The sequence below is a fragment of the Oncorhynchus clarkii genome, chromosome 28 (assembly GCF_045791955.1).
Source record: "Oncorhynchus clarkii lewisi isolate Uvic-CL-2024 chromosome 28, UVic_Ocla_1.0, whole genome shotgun sequence".
Classification (NCBI taxonomy): domain Eukaryota; kingdom Metazoa; phylum Chordata; class Actinopteri; order Salmoniformes; family Salmonidae; genus Oncorhynchus; species Oncorhynchus clarkii.
The window spans coordinates 13494838-13514991 of NC_092174.1; the positions used below are offsets into that span (position 1 = coordinate 13494838).

Sequence of the window (20154 nt, forward strand, 5' to 3'; positions counted from 1 at the left end):
TACAACAGAGCACTGCTCTTAGAGAGCATGCTGAAGTCTATTCATGTGGCATACTGGCTAAGGAAATGGTCAACTACCAAACAAATCTCTTTTTAAGTTCTACTTGTTTTTTAGTTTGTCATCAGTCAGCCAAGACAAAAAACACAATGGCATTCCAATCTTCAGTATATGAATTCAAGTTTCAGAATTTAACTGAAATGACTCACTGACCAGCATTTTATCACATTTTCACAGAAGTCACCTGAGGAGAGACCCCAGACGAACCAGTCCAGTAACTCGGTTGTAACAGTCCGCTACTCTGAGTAAGTATTTATCAAAAAATTGCATTGTAAATGGACCCTACAGTATTTTCGATGTCTCACTTTCCCAAACTCTTCAGATGTTCACCATATTTCTCTCCAAATTATTTTATAACCATGGTTTTCTTTCTGTCTCCACTACTGTTTCTTCAGTAGAATGAGAGGCCAAACCAGTGGTGTTGCTATTTAGCTGCCCAACCACAATGGTAGCCTTGTCTACCAAGTCACCAAATGGGAGACCTATGCTACATGAATTGTATTTGACTGACCCTTTTTTTCAGTTTTCGCCTGAAATGACATACCCACATCTAACTGCATTTATCTCAGGCCTTGAAGCAAGGATATGCATATACTTGATACTATTTGAAAGGAAACACTTTGAGGTTTGTGTAAATGTGAAAGGAATGTAGGATACTATAACACATTACATCTAGTAATAGATAATACAATGAAAAAACAACTGTTTTTTTTTGTACCATCATCTTGCAAGAGAAAGGCCATAATGTATTATTCCAGCCCTGGAGCAATTTAGATTTTAGACACTAGATGGCAGCAGTGTACGTGCAAAGTTTTAGACTGATCCAATGAACCATTGTATTTCTGTTCAAAATGTTCTATCAAGACTGTGCCTAATTTGTTTATTAATAACTTTTCAAGTTCAAAACTGTGCACTCTCCTCAAACAATAGCATGGTATTCTTTCACTGTAATAGCTACTGTAAATTGGACAGTGCAGTTAGATTAACAAGAATGTAAGCTTTCTGCCAATATCAGATATGTCTATATCCTGGAAAATGTTCTTGTTACTTACAACCTCATGCTAATCGCATTAGCCTCTAAGTTAGCTCAACCATCCCGTGGATGGGACACGTAAAAAGTAAAAAAAAAAAGGTGAATTAAACAAATATGTTTGTGGTACACATACAACTTGTTACACTGTGAGCTGAGAACTTACTAGTTTACCTATTATCTTAAAACATAGTAATAGGCATAATAATACCATTGTAATAATGGTAAATGTAGAGGAGATGGTGATTTTTGTTACAGTAAATGTAGTTACTGTAAATTTCATCAGCATGTTCTAGGTCTCTGACTGTTGTTGTCAGACCGTCTTAGGCGTCAGTTAATATAAATCTGATAATTAAAGTTATGTTTGATTTAGTTTTGATATGGCATATTTTGATGTCATATAATGTATTTCACTGTCACCTCTGTCTCTCTCTCAGTAGGCCAGGGAGTGAGGTTCAGGTGTACTACTCACGCCATCAAAGCTACAGGGACTTCTTTGATGAGTTAAATCGACGAGGCGACACTTTCTACGTGGTGTCCTTTCGCAGGGTGAGTCACCCCATGCATATTTTCATTTTATTTTTTTGTTACTTTTATTTAACTAAGCAAGTCAGTTAAGAACAAATTCTTATTTACAATGACGCCCTACACCGGCCAAACCCGGACGACGCTGGGCCAATTGTGCGCCGCCCTACTGGACTCCCAATCACGGCCGGTTGTGATACAGCCTGGATTCGAATCAGGGTCTGTAATGACGCCTCTAGCACTGAGAAACAGACCGCTGCGCCACTGGGGAGCCCCATATTCCATAGCATTTTCCATAGAAGTAGGCGACAATGCGTCCTTCGGATTGTGACTGATCTCAAGGCCAAATGGAGATCCGGTTTCATGACGCAGTATTGTCATCAGCATGTCTTCAACAGATGAAACTGCTGAGTGGGAAAGAAACAGAATCATAAAGCGGTCATGAAACAATTTTGGAGGGCATGTTGAGCATAACCAAGGGTACCAAGTTTCTGTCTTAATTGAAGGCGGAAAGCCCCAACTGAAATAGCAGATGGTCTTTTGAAGCTTAGGAAAATATTTCCTTTCCTTTTTTTTTCTCCTCCCAAATGTTTAAATAACGCTTAAATAACGTTTACATATTGCTTTACTCATCTCTTATGTATATACTGTATTCTATTCTACTGTATTTCAGTCAATGCCACTCCGACATTGCTCAATCTAATGTTTATATATTTCTTAATTCCATTCATTTACTTTTAAATTGGTTTATTGTTGTGAATTGTTAGATACTACTGCACGGTTGGAGCTTGGAACACAAAAGCATTTCGCTACACCCGCAATAACATCTGCTAAATATGTGTATGTGACAAATAAAATGTGATTTGATTTGAAATGCATGAATGAATGAGGCTTGAAAAATGGCTGTGGCTGATTTAAATATGTACATTGGCATTTCAATCGTCACAAATGAGCATATGTAATGCATTTGTATGTGATTTGTAGCTTTAACAGTGTTCAGTTAATGCCTGACCAATTGTCGAGTTTCATTTGTGTGTTTGATGTATAGAATTCTGAGGGAGCACATTTGGTAGGAATTATCTAGAACAATAAAGAAGATCCTTGAGGCTGTTCTTATTCATTTTATTCTGTGTGGTGTTTTGACCGTTTAGGGTTACCGACGATGTCCATTTCTCCTAAGCTATAAGATTGGAATTTCACATTTTTATTTGGTGTAGCCTAACCACAGATAATCTTTTGATTTATTGATTAAGCACATCTTCCTTCCGTCCTACACATTTTGACATCTTTTGTCTGGTCAATTCGAATGATGTATCCATTGTACTGACACATATTTAATACATTTACATTACATTAAAGCAGAAATCAAAATAACCTGTTTATCAGCAACCTCTGCCAGGAAAGTGTATTCGATTACCAAAATGAACATACCTCCATTTTCATAAAAGTACCACAAACTATGAACTCTGAGACCCCCTAGATCTGTTAGTCCTTCTCCTCTGATATGTTTCCAGACATTCCTTTAGATATATCATAGAGGGAAACCTGTAAGTCTTCTGAGGCTTCGTAAAAGTATTCTCATGATGCCAATCGGCTGAATCCCTTCTTAGTTCTGCCTCTGTTACACTGAGAAGGCTTTCATTGTCATTCTCAACCAGAAGTACTGACTGTCTTATTCCATTGCACCCCCCCATTAAATTAGCCATCTATTCAGAAAGTCTTAGGTCTGATTGGCAACGTTATTCCAACCTGATGACTGCTCAGGAGAGTTAGCAGGGACCATTCTCTCTGATGGCCTGCCAACGTCTGTTTTGTGAGAACCTGAGAGCGAGAGAAACAGGCAGAGGAGAGAGAGAGAAGGAAAGTGAACTCTGATCACAATCTCTCCATTTGGACCAACAACTCCCAGGGGCCCCTCTTTAGCTCTTTTGTGTGCCTGTCAGCTCTGCTCTCTGAGGGCCCTTTATCCAAGGACCAGATATGTTTCCTGAAGGCCTTGTTTATTATGTATATTTTGGAATCATGGCATCAATGGAAACCGTTTGCTGGCAAACCAAGTATGCTTCTTTCCAGTAGTTACTGTACATAAGCTGTACATTGAGTTGTTGTCAATTAGTCAAACCCTCCACACTTTGACGGTCTTAAAGGAACATATCTACATTGAATCTGTTTTACTACAAAGAATAGAAACACTCCATTTTCACATATGTTGGGGTGGCGCTGGAGTTGATGAATACGAAGTTCAACATTTGTGAAATGTTTATTTTTTGGGAGTGCCACGTATTTACAGAAACTGGATGAATGGCAATCATGCAAACAATAGTTGTGACATTATTGGATGTGGCTGCCGGCTTCTGTACGATCTGTACTTCTAGCCTTCAAATGGGTAATTCAGCCAGCCATGGAGTCCTACCAGTAGACAAGAATGTACAGTAGAGGAGGGAGGGAGGGAGGGAGTGACTGCACAGCTGCAGTCGGCTCTCCTCAGCCTCAGCCCTCTCTCTGGCCTGATGGAATGAACAGAGCAGCTTCTGATTCCATTGGCTTGTTCCAAAGCGCACGCCACAATGCAAGTGATGGAAAGAGCAGAACACTAACTTGATGCACATGGGTAGACCCGGGCTGCTGTGGGAAGGAAAAGCAGAACCCAAAGGTTTTTGTGGGGGAATGTGATTATCAGGAATATATACATACCTACACTGCCTGAATCACTTTTGTTGAGGATAATTGGCTCACTGGGGTACTATACTAAAGTGAAAATATGTTTTTGAACGAAATGGTAGAATTCTTTTCCTTCTGTTTTTTTCTTCTTCTTCAAAACTCATGGAAACGTGTGGTCTCTTAGAGTTCAGACCTACCCGCTATTACAACCTCTGCCAAAGAGCCGAATGGGGGGCAGGCCTACTGTATCCCCATGAAGAGAGCTAGCATGTGTCCTTTTGAAGACTGCTAGCATGAGCCCTTGAAGCACCAACGCAGCCATGATCAATCCTCTTTCATTCTCCTGAAGGTGGCTGTTGATAGGCTCTATTTGTATTTATTAAGGATCTCCATTAGCCTACTCTTCCTGGGTTCCAGCAACATTAAGGCAGTTACAGTTGAAGTCTGAAGTTATCATACACCTTAGCCAAATATATTTAAACTCCAGTTTTTCACAATTCCTGACATTTAATCCTAGTAAAAATTCCCTGTCTTAGGTCAGTTAGGATCACCACTTTATTTTAGGAATGTGAAATGTCAGATTAATAGTAGAGAGAATAATTTATTTAATATTTTATTTATTTTGTCACATTCCCAGTGGATCAGAAGTTTACATACACTCAATTAGTATTTGGTAGCATTGCCTTTAAATTGTTTCACTTGGGTCAAACATTTCGGTAGCCTTCCACAAGCTTCCCACAATAAGTTGGGTGAATTTTGACCCATTCCTCCTGACAGAGCTGGTGCAACTGAGTCAGGTTTGTAGACCTCCTTGCTCGCACACACTTTTTCAGTTCTGCCCACCAATTTTCTATAGAATTGAGGTCAGGGCTTTGTGATGGTCACTCCAATACCTTGACTTTGTTGTCCTTAAGCCATTTTGCCACAACTTTAGATGTATGCTTGGTGTCATTGTCCATCTGGAAGACCCATTTGCGACCAAGCTTTAACTTCCTGAGTGATGTCTTGAGATGTTGCTTCAATATATATCCACATAATTTTCCTACCTCATGATGCCATCTATTTTGTGAATTGCACCAGTCCCTCCTGCAGCAAAGCACCCCCACAACATGATGCTACCTCCCCCCTGTGCTTCACAGTTGGGATGGTGTTCTTCGGCTTGCAAGCATTCCCCTTTTTCCTCCAAACATAACAATGGGCATTATGGCCAAACAGTTCTATTTTTGTTTCATCAGACCAGAGGACATTTCTCTGAAAAGTCAGATTTTTTTTTGTAAGGCTTTTTTAAGGCGGTTTTGGAGCAGCGGCTTCTTCCTCGCTGAGCGGCCTTTCAGGTTATGTTGATATAGGACTTGTTTTACTGTGGATATTGATACTTTTGTATCTGTTTCCTCCAGCATCTTCACAAGGTCCTTTGCTGTTGTTCTGGGATTGATTTGCACTTTTCGCACCAAAGTACGTTCATCTCCAGGAGACCAAACGCGTCTCCTTCCTGAGTGGTATAACGGCTGTGTGGTCCCGTGGTGTTTATACTTGGGTACTATTGTTTGTACAGATGAACGTGGGACCTTCAGGTGTCTGGAAATTGCTCCCAAGGATGAACCAGACTTGTGGAGGTCTACAATTGTTTTTCTGAGGTCTTGGCTGATTTATTTTTATTTTCCCATGATGTCAAGCAAAGAGGCACTGAGTTTGAAGGCAGGCCTTGAAATATATCCACAGGTACACCTCCAATTGACTCAAATGATGTCAATTAGCCTATCAGAAGCTTCTAAAGCCATGACATCATTTAAGGAAGTTTCCAATCTGTGTAAAGGCACTGTCAACTTTGTGTATGTAAACTTCTGACCCACTTGAATTGTGATACAGTGAATTATAAGTGAAATAATCTGTCTGTAAACATTTGTTGGAAAAATTACTTGTGTCATGCACAAAGTAGATATTCTAACTGATTTGCCAAAACTATAGTTTGTTACAAGACATTTGTGGATGGTGGGAAAACTAGTTTTAATGACTGCAACCTAAGTGTATGTAAACTTCCGACTTCAACTCTATATACAATCAAAATGACATTACATTTCCTGACACTTTTCACAACACATTAAGTGTGTTCCCCCAAGCCACTACTCTACTACCACATATCTACAATACAAAATGCATGTGTACGTGTGTGTGTTGTGAATACCCAATAGGGAACAGTGCCTGGTGTATGTTTTTCACTAAGCTCCTTACTTCTGTCAGCTTCTTAGAACTGGTGTTGTTTCAAGGGCTGGATCAGAACCAGAGTCTCAGTCTATTTCAAGTGCAGTTGACCCTGGCTTCCATGTCTTCTCAATGTTAATCTCCACCTACTTACACTGTTATTTAGACACTGTATTGTGCTGATCCAAGCCATTCCGTACTGGCACCGATGTTTTACTCAGAAGCAGACCAATCGTGTAGCTAGCTACTTTTAGCAGATGCTAACATTTATGTTAGCCATCTATGTCCATCTGAGGTAAAGTCATATGTTTTCCCCAGAGTGGCAGCTGGCTTCAAAACAAAATATTTACCTCTGTGCCGTCACTCTAGTCTACTGTAAACATCTGACTTTAAAAAAAAAGTTTTTTTTAGTCTTTTGAAATGTTAACTAGTCCTTGGGAGCCCTCACGTCGATGATTCTAATTGACCACGTATTTCTTCAGTCTATAGACCTACTTTACTGTATATCTGTTCTACATCAGTGAGTTTTGGGCTGAAGTTCCTAGTTTTTCCATGACTTTGTCTCGCAGGAACAGCTCCGTTTTAACTCTTTAAAATCTTTTCAAATACTTTAGCTGGGCTTGATTGAGTTTGCCTGCCGCAATAGAACCAATGGAATAGTCGCCAAACTGCGGAACCGACCCACCTGGCACTGCAGGAAGGCTAAATCAAACACAGAAGGACAGTGGTCTCTCAACCATGCATGGGTCTCCTCTCCCGGACCACAGATGTTTAACAGGACTTTGAATTACTGTGTTTATGCCTCTAATAAAGGCTAGGATTCCACGGAGGGAACCTAGATGACTGACTAGCTGATCAGACAGCATGTAGATGCATTTGATCTCTGCCAACTTAATACAACTGGAGGAAAAGTAGCCTTGGTTTGTGTCAAGAAATGACTGTCTCTGATATGGTCTGGGTTTTAATGGCCATGTGCTTGATTTGTGACTATTTCTTTGAACAATGGATGGCTTGTCTAGCTAATGTGCCCATCGTTGATTATTTTCATAGAGCCCCAGCTGTCTACTTTTAAAATACATTTTACAACCACATCATTCTCCTGTTCTTTTTATGTGTATGTCACAACCTGCTGTCCAGGTGTCAACGCTGTTGTTAACTACTGTTTTTGGCCCGTCTCCTCAAACAATGACTGTCACCCCAAACTGTGAAAACATTGTACAGTCAAAGGTATGGTCAGAGGTCAATGTATGTTGAGATTTATTGGCCTTACGTTCTCTTTAGGACGTTTTTTTGTGTGTGAATTCCGTACCTCTCGTGCCTTGTGGGGTTCATGGTGCGTGCACTTCAGAGTTATGGCCGCAGTGGCCACGGAAGGGTCTGGATGTCACTGGTCTGTCATCACGTGTATTTTTTCTTGTTGTCAGCCTATAGGTGGACAGACAGCGGCTTGAGGCATTGTTTGGGTTGTAGTCACTCCCCTTGACCATGGCACCCATGACTGTAAATTATGTACAGTTATTGATATCAGGTCGCCCTTGGGAAATAGTTATTCTGATGTCAGTGGGACTACATACAGTACCTGTCATTCAATGGTTTTTCTTTATTTTTACTATTTTCTACATTGTATAATAATAGTAAAGACATCAAAACTATGAAATAACACAAATGGAATCATGTAGTAGCCAAAAAAGTGTTAAACACATCAAAATATATTTTATATTTGAGATTCTTCAAAGTAGCTACCCTTTGCCTTGATAGCTTTCCACACTCTTGGCATTCTCTCAACCAGCTTCATGAGGTAGTCACCTGGAATGCATATCAATTAACAGGTGTGCCTTGTTAAAAGTTCATTTTCCTTCTTAATGTGTTTGAGCCAATCAGTTGTGTTGTGACAAGGTAGGGGTGGTATACAGAAGCTAGCCATATTTGGTTAAAGACCAAGTCCATATTATGGCAAGAACAGCTCAAATTTGCATAGAGAAACGGCAGTCCATCATTACTTTAAGAAATGAAGGTCAGTCAATCCGGAAAGATTGAAGTGCAGTTGCAAAAACCATCAAGCGCTATGATGACTGGTTCTCATGAGGACCGCCACAGGAAGGAAGACCCAGAGTTACCTCTGCTGCATAGGATAAGTTCATTAGAGCTACCAACCTCAGAAATTGCAGCCCAAATAAATGCTTCACAGAGTTTAAGTAACAGACACATCTCAACATCAAGTGTTCAGAGGAGACTGTGTGAATCAGGCCTTCATGGTTGAATTGCTGCAAAGAAACCATTACTAAAGAACGCCAATAAGAAGAAGAGACTTGCATGGGCCAACAATCATGAGCAATGGTCATTAGACCAGTGTAAGTCTGTCTTTTTGGTCTGATGAGTCCAAATGTAAGATTTTTGGTTCCAACCGCCATGTCTTTGTGAGACGCGGAGTAGGTGAACAGATGATCTCTGCATATGTGGTTCCCACCGTAAAGCATGGAGGAGGTGGTGTGATGGTGTGGGGGTGCTTTGCTCGTGACACTGTCTGTGATTTATTTAGAATTCAAGGCACACTTAACCAGCATGGCTACCACAGCATTTTTCTGCGATACGCCATCCCATCTGGTTTGCCCTTAGTGGGACTGTCATTTGTTTTTCAACAGGACAATGACCCAACACACCTCCAGGCTGCGTAATGGCTATTTGACAAAGAAAGAGAGTGATGGAGTGCTGCATCAGATGACCTGGCCTCCACAATCACCCGACCTCAACCCAATTGTGATGGTTTGGGATCAATTGGACCTCAGAGTGAAGGAAAGGCAGTCAAAAAGTGCTCAGCATATGTGGGATCTCCTTCAAGACTGCATTCCTCATGAAGCTGGTTGAGAGAATGCCAAGAGTGTGCAGAGCTGTCATCAAGGCAAAGGGTGGCTACTTTGAAGAATCTTAAATCTACATTATATTTTGATTTGTTTAACACTTTTTTGGTTACTACCAGTGGTGGAAAAAGTACCCAATTTTCATACTTGAGTAAAAGTATAGATACCTTTTAATAGAAAGTTACTCAAGTAAAAGTGAAAGTCACCCAGTAAATACTACTTGAGTAAAAGTCTAAAAGTATTTGGTTTTAAATATACTTAAGTATCAAAAGTAAATTGAATAGCTAAAATATACTTAAGAATCAAAAGTAAAAGTATAAATCATTTCAAATTCCTTATATTAACCAAAGCAGACAGCACAATTTTCTTGTTTTTATGTATGTATTGCCAGGGGCACACTCCAGCACTCAGACATTATTTACAAAAGATGCAATTGTGTTTAGTGAGTCCGCAAGGTAGTAGGGACGACCACGTCTTCTGTTGATAAGTGTGTGAATATGACACTTCCTGTCCTGCTAAGCATTCAAAATGTTACAAGTACTTGTGGTTGTCAGGGAAATGTATGGAGTAAAAAGTACAATATTTTATTTAGGAATGTAGTGAAGTAAAAGTTAAAGTTGTCATAAATCGTAAAGTAAAGTACAGATACCCCCCCCAAAAAAATATTTAAGTAGTACTTTTAAAGTATTTTTACTTAAGTACTTTACGCCACTGGTTACTACATGTTATTTCATAGTTTTGACTTCTTCTATTATTCTACAATGTAGAAAATAGTGGAAAAAATAAAGAAAAACCCTTGAATGAGTAGGTGTGTCCAAACTTTTGACTGGTACTGTAGTTAAATGAAGGTTCAATCAAATTGAGTCCACATGCACAGTCCTACTGGGATTTGTGAGAGAAAATCCGCCCTGAACAGCACAACATCTCCACTGTCAAATGTATCTCCTTATTGTCTAAAGACTAGGTCAACTCTTGAGTAATGACTCACTGCATTCACTCTCTAATCCCCCCATTCTCTCTCTGTTTCTCTAGGATCACCTTCTGCTCCCTGCAACCAACCACAGCAAGGGGAGCAGGCCAAAGATGTCCTTGGTGTTACCAGCTATTAATCTGAATGGTAAGGACCAGTAGACAATGTGAACTGAGCAACAGCATGCCAAATATAAACTTTGGACTCTGAACTCTAAGGAAGTTTTTATTGTACGTTTTAGAGCAGAGCTTTCACGTAATCAGAAGCCACGGCCAATTTACACCTCCACCTACCCACAGTGTATAAACAGAAAACCTACACTCACTATAACTGTAGTCATTAGTTTAGTGAAAGCTTGAACCAGCTTCAACAACTGATTGTTAGTGTGGTGGATGAATACTCACTCCCTTTTTCTTGTAGTCTTGAAAGCTTTCCTCTGCATTTACTTCCTATTGATTTAGTAACAGAAATAGCTTTCATGTGTAAGCTAAGCTCTTTGTATTTCTGGCATGTGCAATGAATTAGGGTATTTTGCTGAGGGGAATTGTATTGGTCTGTTGGTGTCCCTTCTACCCTGAAGAAAAGGAAAGGAAGTGGGATACAGATGATAGGGGGACGCTGTTGTATTTTCCATGCCCTTTTAAGGAAAGAATATATACTTCCTGGAGTACAGAGAGAGTACTGTACATTACATTTTTCTTTTCTAATCTTAGGTGATTTACTGTCTCTCCAGTGACCGTTTCAGAGAAGTGCTTGAAAATATGAGTCAGATTTGACTAGGTCATGGGGCTGGCTCCCTGTTTAATTTACTCACCCTCCTTTGTTTGGGTTCTGTCCCCTCAGGCTTCAGAATGTGTTTTTTTTTTGTGTGTGTGCAGTTATGATTCATTATTGATACATTTTATATGTCTGTATTTTAAGCTACTAAGTATTGCCATAATATGTACTATGATTAGCATTCAAACGTTTTATTAAGATGTATAAAATGTGAAAAGTCCAAATTGGAAAACAACCACTGCACTTGATTCTCATAGCGTCTGAGGTTTCCCCATGTAGAAACTCATAGAAACGTGCTCATAGAAGCGCTATGCTCAGCAGTAAGTGCTGTGAGACCGCTGTGCTTTGGATCTATTATCATGGTGCATCCATTCCGCAACCACACTGTCTCTCAGAGCTCAGCCCTTACAGACAGGGGCCTCCTCGGAGTCCTCCGGGGAACGGCTGCCCTCAATCCAGGAGCCCCACCGTCATGGCTATCAGCCAGGCCCTTGTGAACATACGTTAGTGCCTCTCGGGAGGCCCCTCGGGTATCGAGCACTGCAGAGGCCTCTCTTACCCTCTTTACACTCTTAATGGTCTGAAACTTTCCACGACCTGTTTTCTGAGTCGTATGGATCAACTTTGTTATGCAGTCGTGCATCGTCTTACAAAACAGAACAGTGCGCGGACGGCTTGTTGCTTGCTTATATTTGTCCTATTTCACACATGTACAAGTGTGTATTAATACGCATGTGTATGTTTTTTTCTTTTTGCATATCCCAACTGAGACAACCTCAGAGAGGTCACGGCCAGGGTCAGCTATTATCAACGGCCATCCTGGTGCAATTAGGGTTAAGTGCCTTGCTCAAGGGCACATCGACAGATTTTTCACCTTGTCGGCTCGGTGATTCAAACAAGCAACCTTTCAGTTACTGGCCCAACGCTTTAACCACTAAGATGCCTGCCACCCTGTTGTGTACCTTCAGCACCCTCTATCCATTCTCTCTCATATATATACACTGCTCAAAAAAATAAAGGGAACACTTAAACAACACAATGTAACTCCAAGTAAATCACACTTCTGTTAAATCAAACTGTCCACTTAGGAAGCAACACTGATTGACAATAAATATCACATGCTGTTGTGCAAATGGAATAGACAACAGGTGGAAATTATAGGCAATTAGCAAGACACCCCCAATAAAGGAGTGGTTCTGCAGGTGGTGACCACAGACCACTTCTCAGTTCCTATGCTTCCTGGCTGATGTTTTGGTCACTTTTGAATGCTGGCGGTGCTTTCACTCTAGTGGTATTATGAGATGGAGTCTACAACCCACACAAGTGGCTCAGGTAGTGCAGCTCATCCAGAATGGCACATCAATGCGAGTTGTGGCAAGAAGGTTTGCTGTGTCTGTCAGCGTAGTGTCCAGAGCATGGAGGCGCGACCAGGAGACAGGCCAGTACATCAGGAGACGTGTAGGAGGCCGTAGGAGGGCAACAACCCAGCAGCAGGACCGCTACCTCCGCCTTTGTGCAAGGAGGAGCAGGAGGAGCACTGCCAGAGCCCTGCAAAATGACCTCCAGCAGGCCACAAATGTGCATGTGTCTGCTCAAACGGTCAGAAACAGACTCCATGAGGGTGGTATGAGAGCCCGACGTCCACAGGTGGGGGTTGTGCTTACAGCCCAACACCGTGCAGGACGTTTGGCATTTGCCAGATAACACCAAGATTGTGCTCTTCACAGATGAAAGCAGGTTCACACTGAGCAAATGTGACAGACGTGACAGAGTCTGGAGACGCCATGGAGAACGTTCTGCTGCCTGCAACATCCTCCAGCATGACCGGTTTGGCGGTGGGTCAGTCATGGAGTGGGGTGGCATTTCTTTGGGGGGCCGCACAGCCCTCCATGTGCTCGCCAGAGGTAGCCTGACTGCCATTAGGTACCGAGATGAGATCCTTAGACCCCTTGTGAGACCATATGCTGGTGCGGTTGGCCCTGGGTTCCTCCTAATGCAAGACAATGCTAGACCTCATGTGGCTGGAGTGTGTCAGCAGTTCCTGCAAGAGGAAGGCATTGATGCTATGGACTGGCCCGCCCGTTCCCCAGACCTGAATCCAATTGAGCACATCTGGGACATCATGTCTTGCTCCATCCACCAACGCCACGTTGCACCACAGACTGTCCAGGAGTTGGCAGATGCTTTAGTCCAGGTCTGGGAGGAGATCCCTCAGGAGAACATCTGCCACCTCATCAGGTGCATGCCCAGGCGTTGTAGGGAGGTCATACAGGCACGTGGAGGCCACACACACTACTGAGCCTCATTTTGACTTACTTGAAAGTTGGATCAGCCTGTAGTGTGGTTTTCCACTTTAATTTTGAGTGTGACTCCAAATCCAGACCTCCATGGGTTGATAAATTTGATTTCCATTGATAATTTTTGTGTGATTTTGTTGTCAGCACATTCAACTATGTAAAGAAAAAAGTATTTAATAAGAATATTTAATTCATTCAGATCTAGGATGTGTTATTTTAGTGTTCCCTTTTTTTTTTGAGCAGTGTATATATATATATCCGGACAAATATTTTATCTTGTTCTCACCCTCTTTCTCCTGCTTTCAGTTTATTTGGGACGTGCAGAAGTGGATTCCAGAGAGGAATTAGTTTGATGTGCTTATGGCTTTGTTGAAAGGATATCTTATGCTTATTGCATATCATTAGATAATATCCTTGGAGAGGCACAGAGGTGTCTGCATATACAGTGCATTCGGAAAGTATTCAGATCTTGTTACGTACGCCTCTTGGAGGAGGGAACGCAACTCCCCGTGGAGTGATAAAAGTATGTGACCATAGGTGCGTAGGAAGGACGACAGAGGCATAGAAAAATACAGTTTACACGGTAATGTGGGGGAAAATGTCTGGATGGAACCAAAGGAAAGAAAGTACAAATTAAAGAGTCCCCTTCCTTACCTTACCTGCCTTCCCACTTCTTACCTAACCTTTAGCACCAACTGGCGCGCTAACCAAAATAAAGTTGGTGGTCCGCACAGGTCTTACCTCGTGTGCATAGACAGATTCAATACTACAGGTAATGTATGCCCGCAGGCCTCTTGCCTAAACACTCCCAAGGTGCGTTCCCCTTCCCCTCCTGGGAACAAATGAAACATAATCATTTACCAATACTTTAAGTGTACAATTTCAATAACCAAAAACACTAAGTCCTATTGGCATACACATACCTCTGAAGGAGCGGCTACAAAAACAATACCAACAAAACTTTCACTAACCAACACAGGACATAAAAGAAGCTCCTCCCCCCTGACAAAGGAACACTGGCTTTTATCAAGCTGGTGAAGGAGTTGGTAATTGAAGAGACTGCTGTTTCCCCTGATGAGAGGGAGGGGTCAGAGCTCCAATCAACGATGGGGCTGACCAATCAGCTGCTTTAGGATTCCAGGAATCCATTTCCTGAAATACACACACATACAAACCCACAACAACACAGAAACTGGAGAACTTAACAGACCCCTTGACTTATTCTGAAATGGATTAAATTGTTTTCCCCCCTCAAACTACACACAATACCCCATAATGACAAAGCAAAAACAGTTTTTTTTTAAAATTGTGGCAAATTTAGAAAGAGAAAAACCCCCGGAAATATTAAATTTACATAAGTATTCAGAACCTTTACTCAGTTCTTTTCTTGAAACACCTTTGGCAGCGATTACAGCCTCAAGTCTTCTTGGGTATGATGCTACAAGCTTTGCACACCTGTATTTGGTGAGTTTCTCCTATTCTTCTCTGCAGATCCTCTCAAGCTCTGTCAGGTTGGATGGGGAGCGTCGCTGCACAGTTATTTTCAGGTCTCTCCAGAGATGTTAAATCGGGTTCAATTCTTGGCTCTGGCTGGGCAACTCAATGACATTCAGAGACTTGTCCAGAAGCCACTCCTGCGTTGTCTTGTCTGTGTGCTTAGGGTCATCGTTCTCTCTGTGTGCTTAGGGTCATTGTCCTGTTGGAAGGTGAACCTTCGACCCCAGTCTGAGGTCCTGAGCGCTCTGGAGCAGATTTTCATCAAGGATCTTTCTGTACTTTGCTCTGTTCATCTTTCCCTCGATCCTGACTAGTCTCCCAGTCCCTGCCGCTGAAAAACATCCCCACAGCATAAAGCTGCTACCACCATGCTTCACCGTAGGGATGGTGCCAGGTTTCCTCCAGATGTGATGCTTGGTATTCAGGCCAAAGAGTTCCGTCTTCGTTTCATCAGACCAGAGAATCTTGTTTTTCATGGTCTGAGAGTCCTTTTAGGTGCCTCTTTGCAAACTCTAAGCGGGCCTTCATGTGCCTTTTACTGAGGAGTGGCTTCCGCCTGGCCAGTCTACCATAAAGGCCTGATTGGTGGAGTGCTGGAGAGATGGTTGTCCTTCTGGAAGGTTTTCCCATCTCCATAGAGGAACTCTGGAGCTTTGTCAATGCCCTTCTCCCCCGATTGCTCAGTTTGGCCGGGCGGCAAGTTATAGGAAAGTCTTGTTGGTTCCAAACTTCATCCATTTAAGAATGATGGAGGCCATTGTGTTCTTCGGGACCTTCAATACTGCAGACATTTTTTAGTACCCTTCCACAGATCTGTGCCTTGACACAATCCTGTCTCAGAGGACTACGGACAATTCCTTCAAGCTCATGGCTTGGTTTTTGTTTTGACATTCGCTGTCAACTGTGGGACCTTATATAGACAGGTGTGTGCCTTTCCAAATCATGTCCAATCAATTGGATTTGCCACATGTGGACTCCAATCAAGTTGTAGAAACATCTTAAGGATGATCAATGGAAACAGGATGCACCTGAGCTCAATTTCGAGTCTCATAGCATAGCTGTTTTTTATTTTTAATACATTTGCCAAAATGTATTTATTTATTTTTTTTGCTTTGTCATTATGGGGTATTGTGTGTAGATTGATTGAATTAAATATTTTCCTCGTCAATTTTAGAATAAGGCTGTAATGTAACAAAATGTGAAAAAAGTAAAGGGGTCTGAATACTTTCCGAATGCGCTGTGATTGCCAGATGATTGTAACGGTAGGTTGTAATTTGCCCCAGCCATAGAGTGTGGTTGTTTAGAAAGACCCCCTTTTGCCATAAATAGCTTCCATCTGTAGAAATGTCTTTGATATTCCTTACTACTCTAATAAAACAGTGGATTTGTCCTCCGAATCACTCTTCGGGTCTGCAGCATACTGTGCAAAAATGCCAGTTGGCCTTTTGGGTAACCTTATCATAACCAATATTGGCTTCAGTTGAAGGGACTGCGTGGTATGTGAAGGATAATGAAGGGCAATTGAGTATTTTCCCTCATGATTTGAAATACGCCACTTCACTTTGCCGTGTTAACATGGTTATGTTTCTGGTTGGTCTCACCCAAAGACCCATCTCACAGAGTAACCCCAAAGGGAAACTGGATGGGGAGCTGACAGAGAGGGATTTGGGGGGGGGGGGGAGTGAGATGAGGGGCTGTGGGCTGACTCGAATTAGTAGACCTGCCTGGTGTGTATCAGCAAGGGTGATATTTGGAATCAGTTATGCTCAGGTAAAGTCTAGCAATATACAGAGGTGCCATTTGGAATTAGGTATGGGCTTGTCCAGTCTATCAATATACAGAGGTGCCATTTGGAATTAGGTATGGGCTTGTCCAGTCTATCAATATACAGAGGTGCCATTTGGAATTAGGTATGGGCTTGTCCAGTCTATCAATATACAGAGGTGCCATTTGGAATTAGGTATGGGCTTGTCCAGTCTATCAATATACAGAGGTGCCATTTGGAATTAGGTATGGGCTTGTCCAGTCTATCAATATACAGAGGTGCCATTTGGAATTAGGTATGGGCTTGTGCCAGTATGGGCTTGTATCAATATACAGAGGTGCCATTTGGAATTAGGTATGGGCTTGTCCAGTCTATCAATATACAGAGGTGCCATTTGGAATTAGGTATGGGCTTGTCCAGTCTATCAATATACAGAGGTGCCATTTGGAAATTCGCTGTACTCTGGTATGGTCTGTATCGGGTTGGAACCTAAATTATTTCCCAATCGCTTACTTTTTGTATCCAAGTTAACATCTCTCCTTAATTTCTGAATCGCGCTTGTAAGGTATTGTAGGCTACAGTAGCCTATGCTTCAGAGGGGAAGGTAGCCGACACGCACACACACTGGCTAAGATTTTCAGCTGGCAGGCAGACACTGGAATATGTTTCTGAGTGACAGTGAGAGCTTTGCATAGGCTCTTCGTTTGTTTCACATTTTTGTGGTACTGAAAAAAATGCCCGGAAGTAAAATAAAGTTAATAAATGATTACCATGCTTTTAACATAAAAGTTCTGTTTCGGAACAGTATCAATCACTTTCGTTCCCGATTCAGATTTTGTCCCTCGAAAAATGTGTATTTTCCGTTTTTTTGTTTGTTCTGTTCCTTAACCCGGTTCCAAACTCAGGTTTGTATCAATATACAGGCGTGCCATTTGTAATTAGCTGGGCTCATGGTCTGTATCAATATACAGGCGTGCCATTTGTAATTAGCTGAGCTCATGATCTGTATCAATATACAGGCGTGCCATTTGTAATTAGCTGAGCTCATGATCTGTATCAATATACAGGCGTGCCATTTGTAATTAGCTGAGCTCATGATCTGTATCAATATACAGGTGTGCCATACAGGTGTGCCAAACAACTGAACACCTTAAAACTGTCATCTAGAGACAATGCAGGCGTTCAAAAACTCTGATTCAGTGCACAAAAATACTGTCTGTCAGATTCAGCACTCTTGAAAAAGAACAGTAACAAAATAATGTGTTAAATTCAATGTCATTTAATGTACAAGGCATATTTATCTCACTTTATTGGGTAATATTTTTTTTATATAGTGGATTATCTCATGCATGCAGGCATGCAGAGTCTTTTATAACTTGTATACAGCTCCGTTTTACATACAGTCTTCACAGTTGACTGTCATGGTTTTCTCTGCCGACGCTCACTCGGCAGAGAAAACCATGACCGTCGGCAGAGAAAACCATGACCGTCGGCAGAGAAAACCATGACCATCTCTTTTCTCTCTCAATCAGATATTCAGACCACAAACAGAAGGACCATCCAAATCAGCTGCATTCTTATCATCAAACTTATATCGTAAACTGGGCAGTTTGTGCCCTGAATTCTGATTGGCTGAAGGCTGTGGTATATCAGACCGTATACCACAGGTATGAGAAAACATTGAGTTTTACTGCCTCTAATTACATTGGTAACCAGTTTATAATAGCAATAAGGCACCTCTGGGATTTGTGATATATGGCCAATATACCACGGCTAAGGGCTGTGTCCAGGCACTCCACGTTGCGTCGAACGTAAGAACATCCCTTAGCCGTGGTATATTGGTCATATACCACACCTCCTCTGGTCTTATTGCTTCAGTAGAAAACACCCACATACTTCCCTCGCACTACAGCACCACGTGTCCGCAAAATGCACCGGCTGCGTAACCTTTCCGATGTCATTTCCGTATGCATTAATCACCTTTTAGATCCAAAACCCGATCCCTCCATGTGCTAGTAAATTCCTCCCGCTAGCTAAGCCACATGGACCTGGCCGTTCCGGTGGTTGTGTGGCTGATGGCTTCAGCAGGTGTTATTCTAAGAGCCGGGGCTCACCCTGCAGCAGTAATGCAGGCTCCTCAGCCACCTGACGCCAGACAGCGTCTCCGAGAGAAGGCGGTGAACCAGATAATGACTATTGCATTTGGGATTTAGAGTACAAAGGGGACAGACTTTTTGGGATGGGATCCTTATGGAGAGACAGTATAATGGGATCTTGTCAGGAGATCCTCTCAAATGGCCTATACAGTGAAACTCAACAACATTAGATGTCTGCTAAAAAGTGCTGATGGTGCTGAGGCTTGTACTACATAAAACTTTCAGATGTGACTTCTGACTGTTGAGGCATCTAGACTCCAGACAACTGAATATAAACCAATGAATGGTTTTGATTTTCATTATAATCATATTTTGGACTTATCGTATTCCATTACAGACTCTGTCATCAAGGACGACACATTTGAGGTGATGATGCAGATTGACTGTGAGGTCATGGACACCAAGATCCTCCACATCAAAACCTCCAGCATCCCAGAGATCCTACGCGCCAACACCACTGACTTCCAATCCACCCATGCCAACGGAAAGACATCAGCATCGGTTGGTGTTCTATCAGACTCTGCCTGAAATTGGCCTTACCTAAAAGGCCTGGCAATCTAAAAACCTATCATTTTACCAACCTTTTGGTGTATTTAATAAACTGTGACAAAAAAGTAGCCTTGTCTTCCTCTTTGGAAATGCTTAGCATCAGATTCGCACATCCTCTGTCTTCCACATTCCACAAGTCCCTGTGCCTCAGATGTTCCAAATATATTAAGACTTCTTAAGAAGTTGTCCAGCAACTGTTTACTTCCATATTGCTTGGTTTAGTGCGTCTGGTTCATGTTAAATGGACAGAATGCCAGTGCAGGCATCTACTGTAGGTCTTTAGGTAGAATAAATAGTGGACTTAAAGTTGAACCCTTTGGTTACCTTCACTGTCTTGACCCTACTGCTATGGCATTCTTTTCGATGAGCAAAAATTGAACTAAATTGAAAATAGCTTAATACACAACATGAATTGATTCTGGACCCTATTGATGGAATTGAGCCATGTTAACAAGATATATTGCACATATTTAAAATTGAATAGACCTATCCTGTGATATTATGCTTGTTGCTTTTTAAAGCCATGTTGGTGACTGAGCGAAATGAGACATTCAAACAATGATACGCAAGACTAATTTGTATATATCATACAAACATTGTGTAAGATGTGGCCATTATTTGCATTATTTGAAATGTGTCAAATGAGGGTGTGATAATGACCTACTTTTGTTTGAGTCGCTGCAAGGTTTGTCATGGTATTTGCAGTACCTTCAAAAGGGTTTTCAGAAATAAAACCATGGACAGTAACAAGTCCTAGTATTGATGACTTGTTTGTGTGTCAGCATTCATGTTTGAATGCATATTTTATTA

The 20154-nt window shown here is 41.7% G+C and overlaps 1 protein-coding gene across 7 annotated transcripts in view; it reads left to right on the forward strand.

Moving 5' to 3' along the window:
- LOC139386645 (cyclic AMP-dependent transcription factor ATF-6 alpha-like) overlaps positions 1 to 20107 on the forward strand; it is a 43164-nt gene extending 23057 nt beyond the window's left edge. For 4 of the 7 annotated variants that reach the window (XM_071132396.1, XM_071132401.1, XM_071132398.1 and 1 more), the window contains exons 13-16: positions 235 to 302; positions 1525 to 1636; positions 10366 to 10450; positions 19133 to 20107. In XM_071132396.1, the coding sequence (XP_070988497.1) occupies positions 235 to 302; positions 1525 to 1636; positions 10366 to 10450; positions 19133 to 19323 (456 nt within the window). In that variant the 3' untranslated portion in view covers positions 19324 to 20107. The remainder of the gene's footprint in view (positions 1 to 234; positions 303 to 1524; positions 1637 to 10365; positions 10451 to 19132) is intronic. The other 3 variants (XM_071132402.1, XM_071132403.1, XM_071132400.1) reach the window with 1 other exon arrangement.
- The last annotated feature ends 47 nt before the right edge of the window (positions 20108 to 20154 follow it).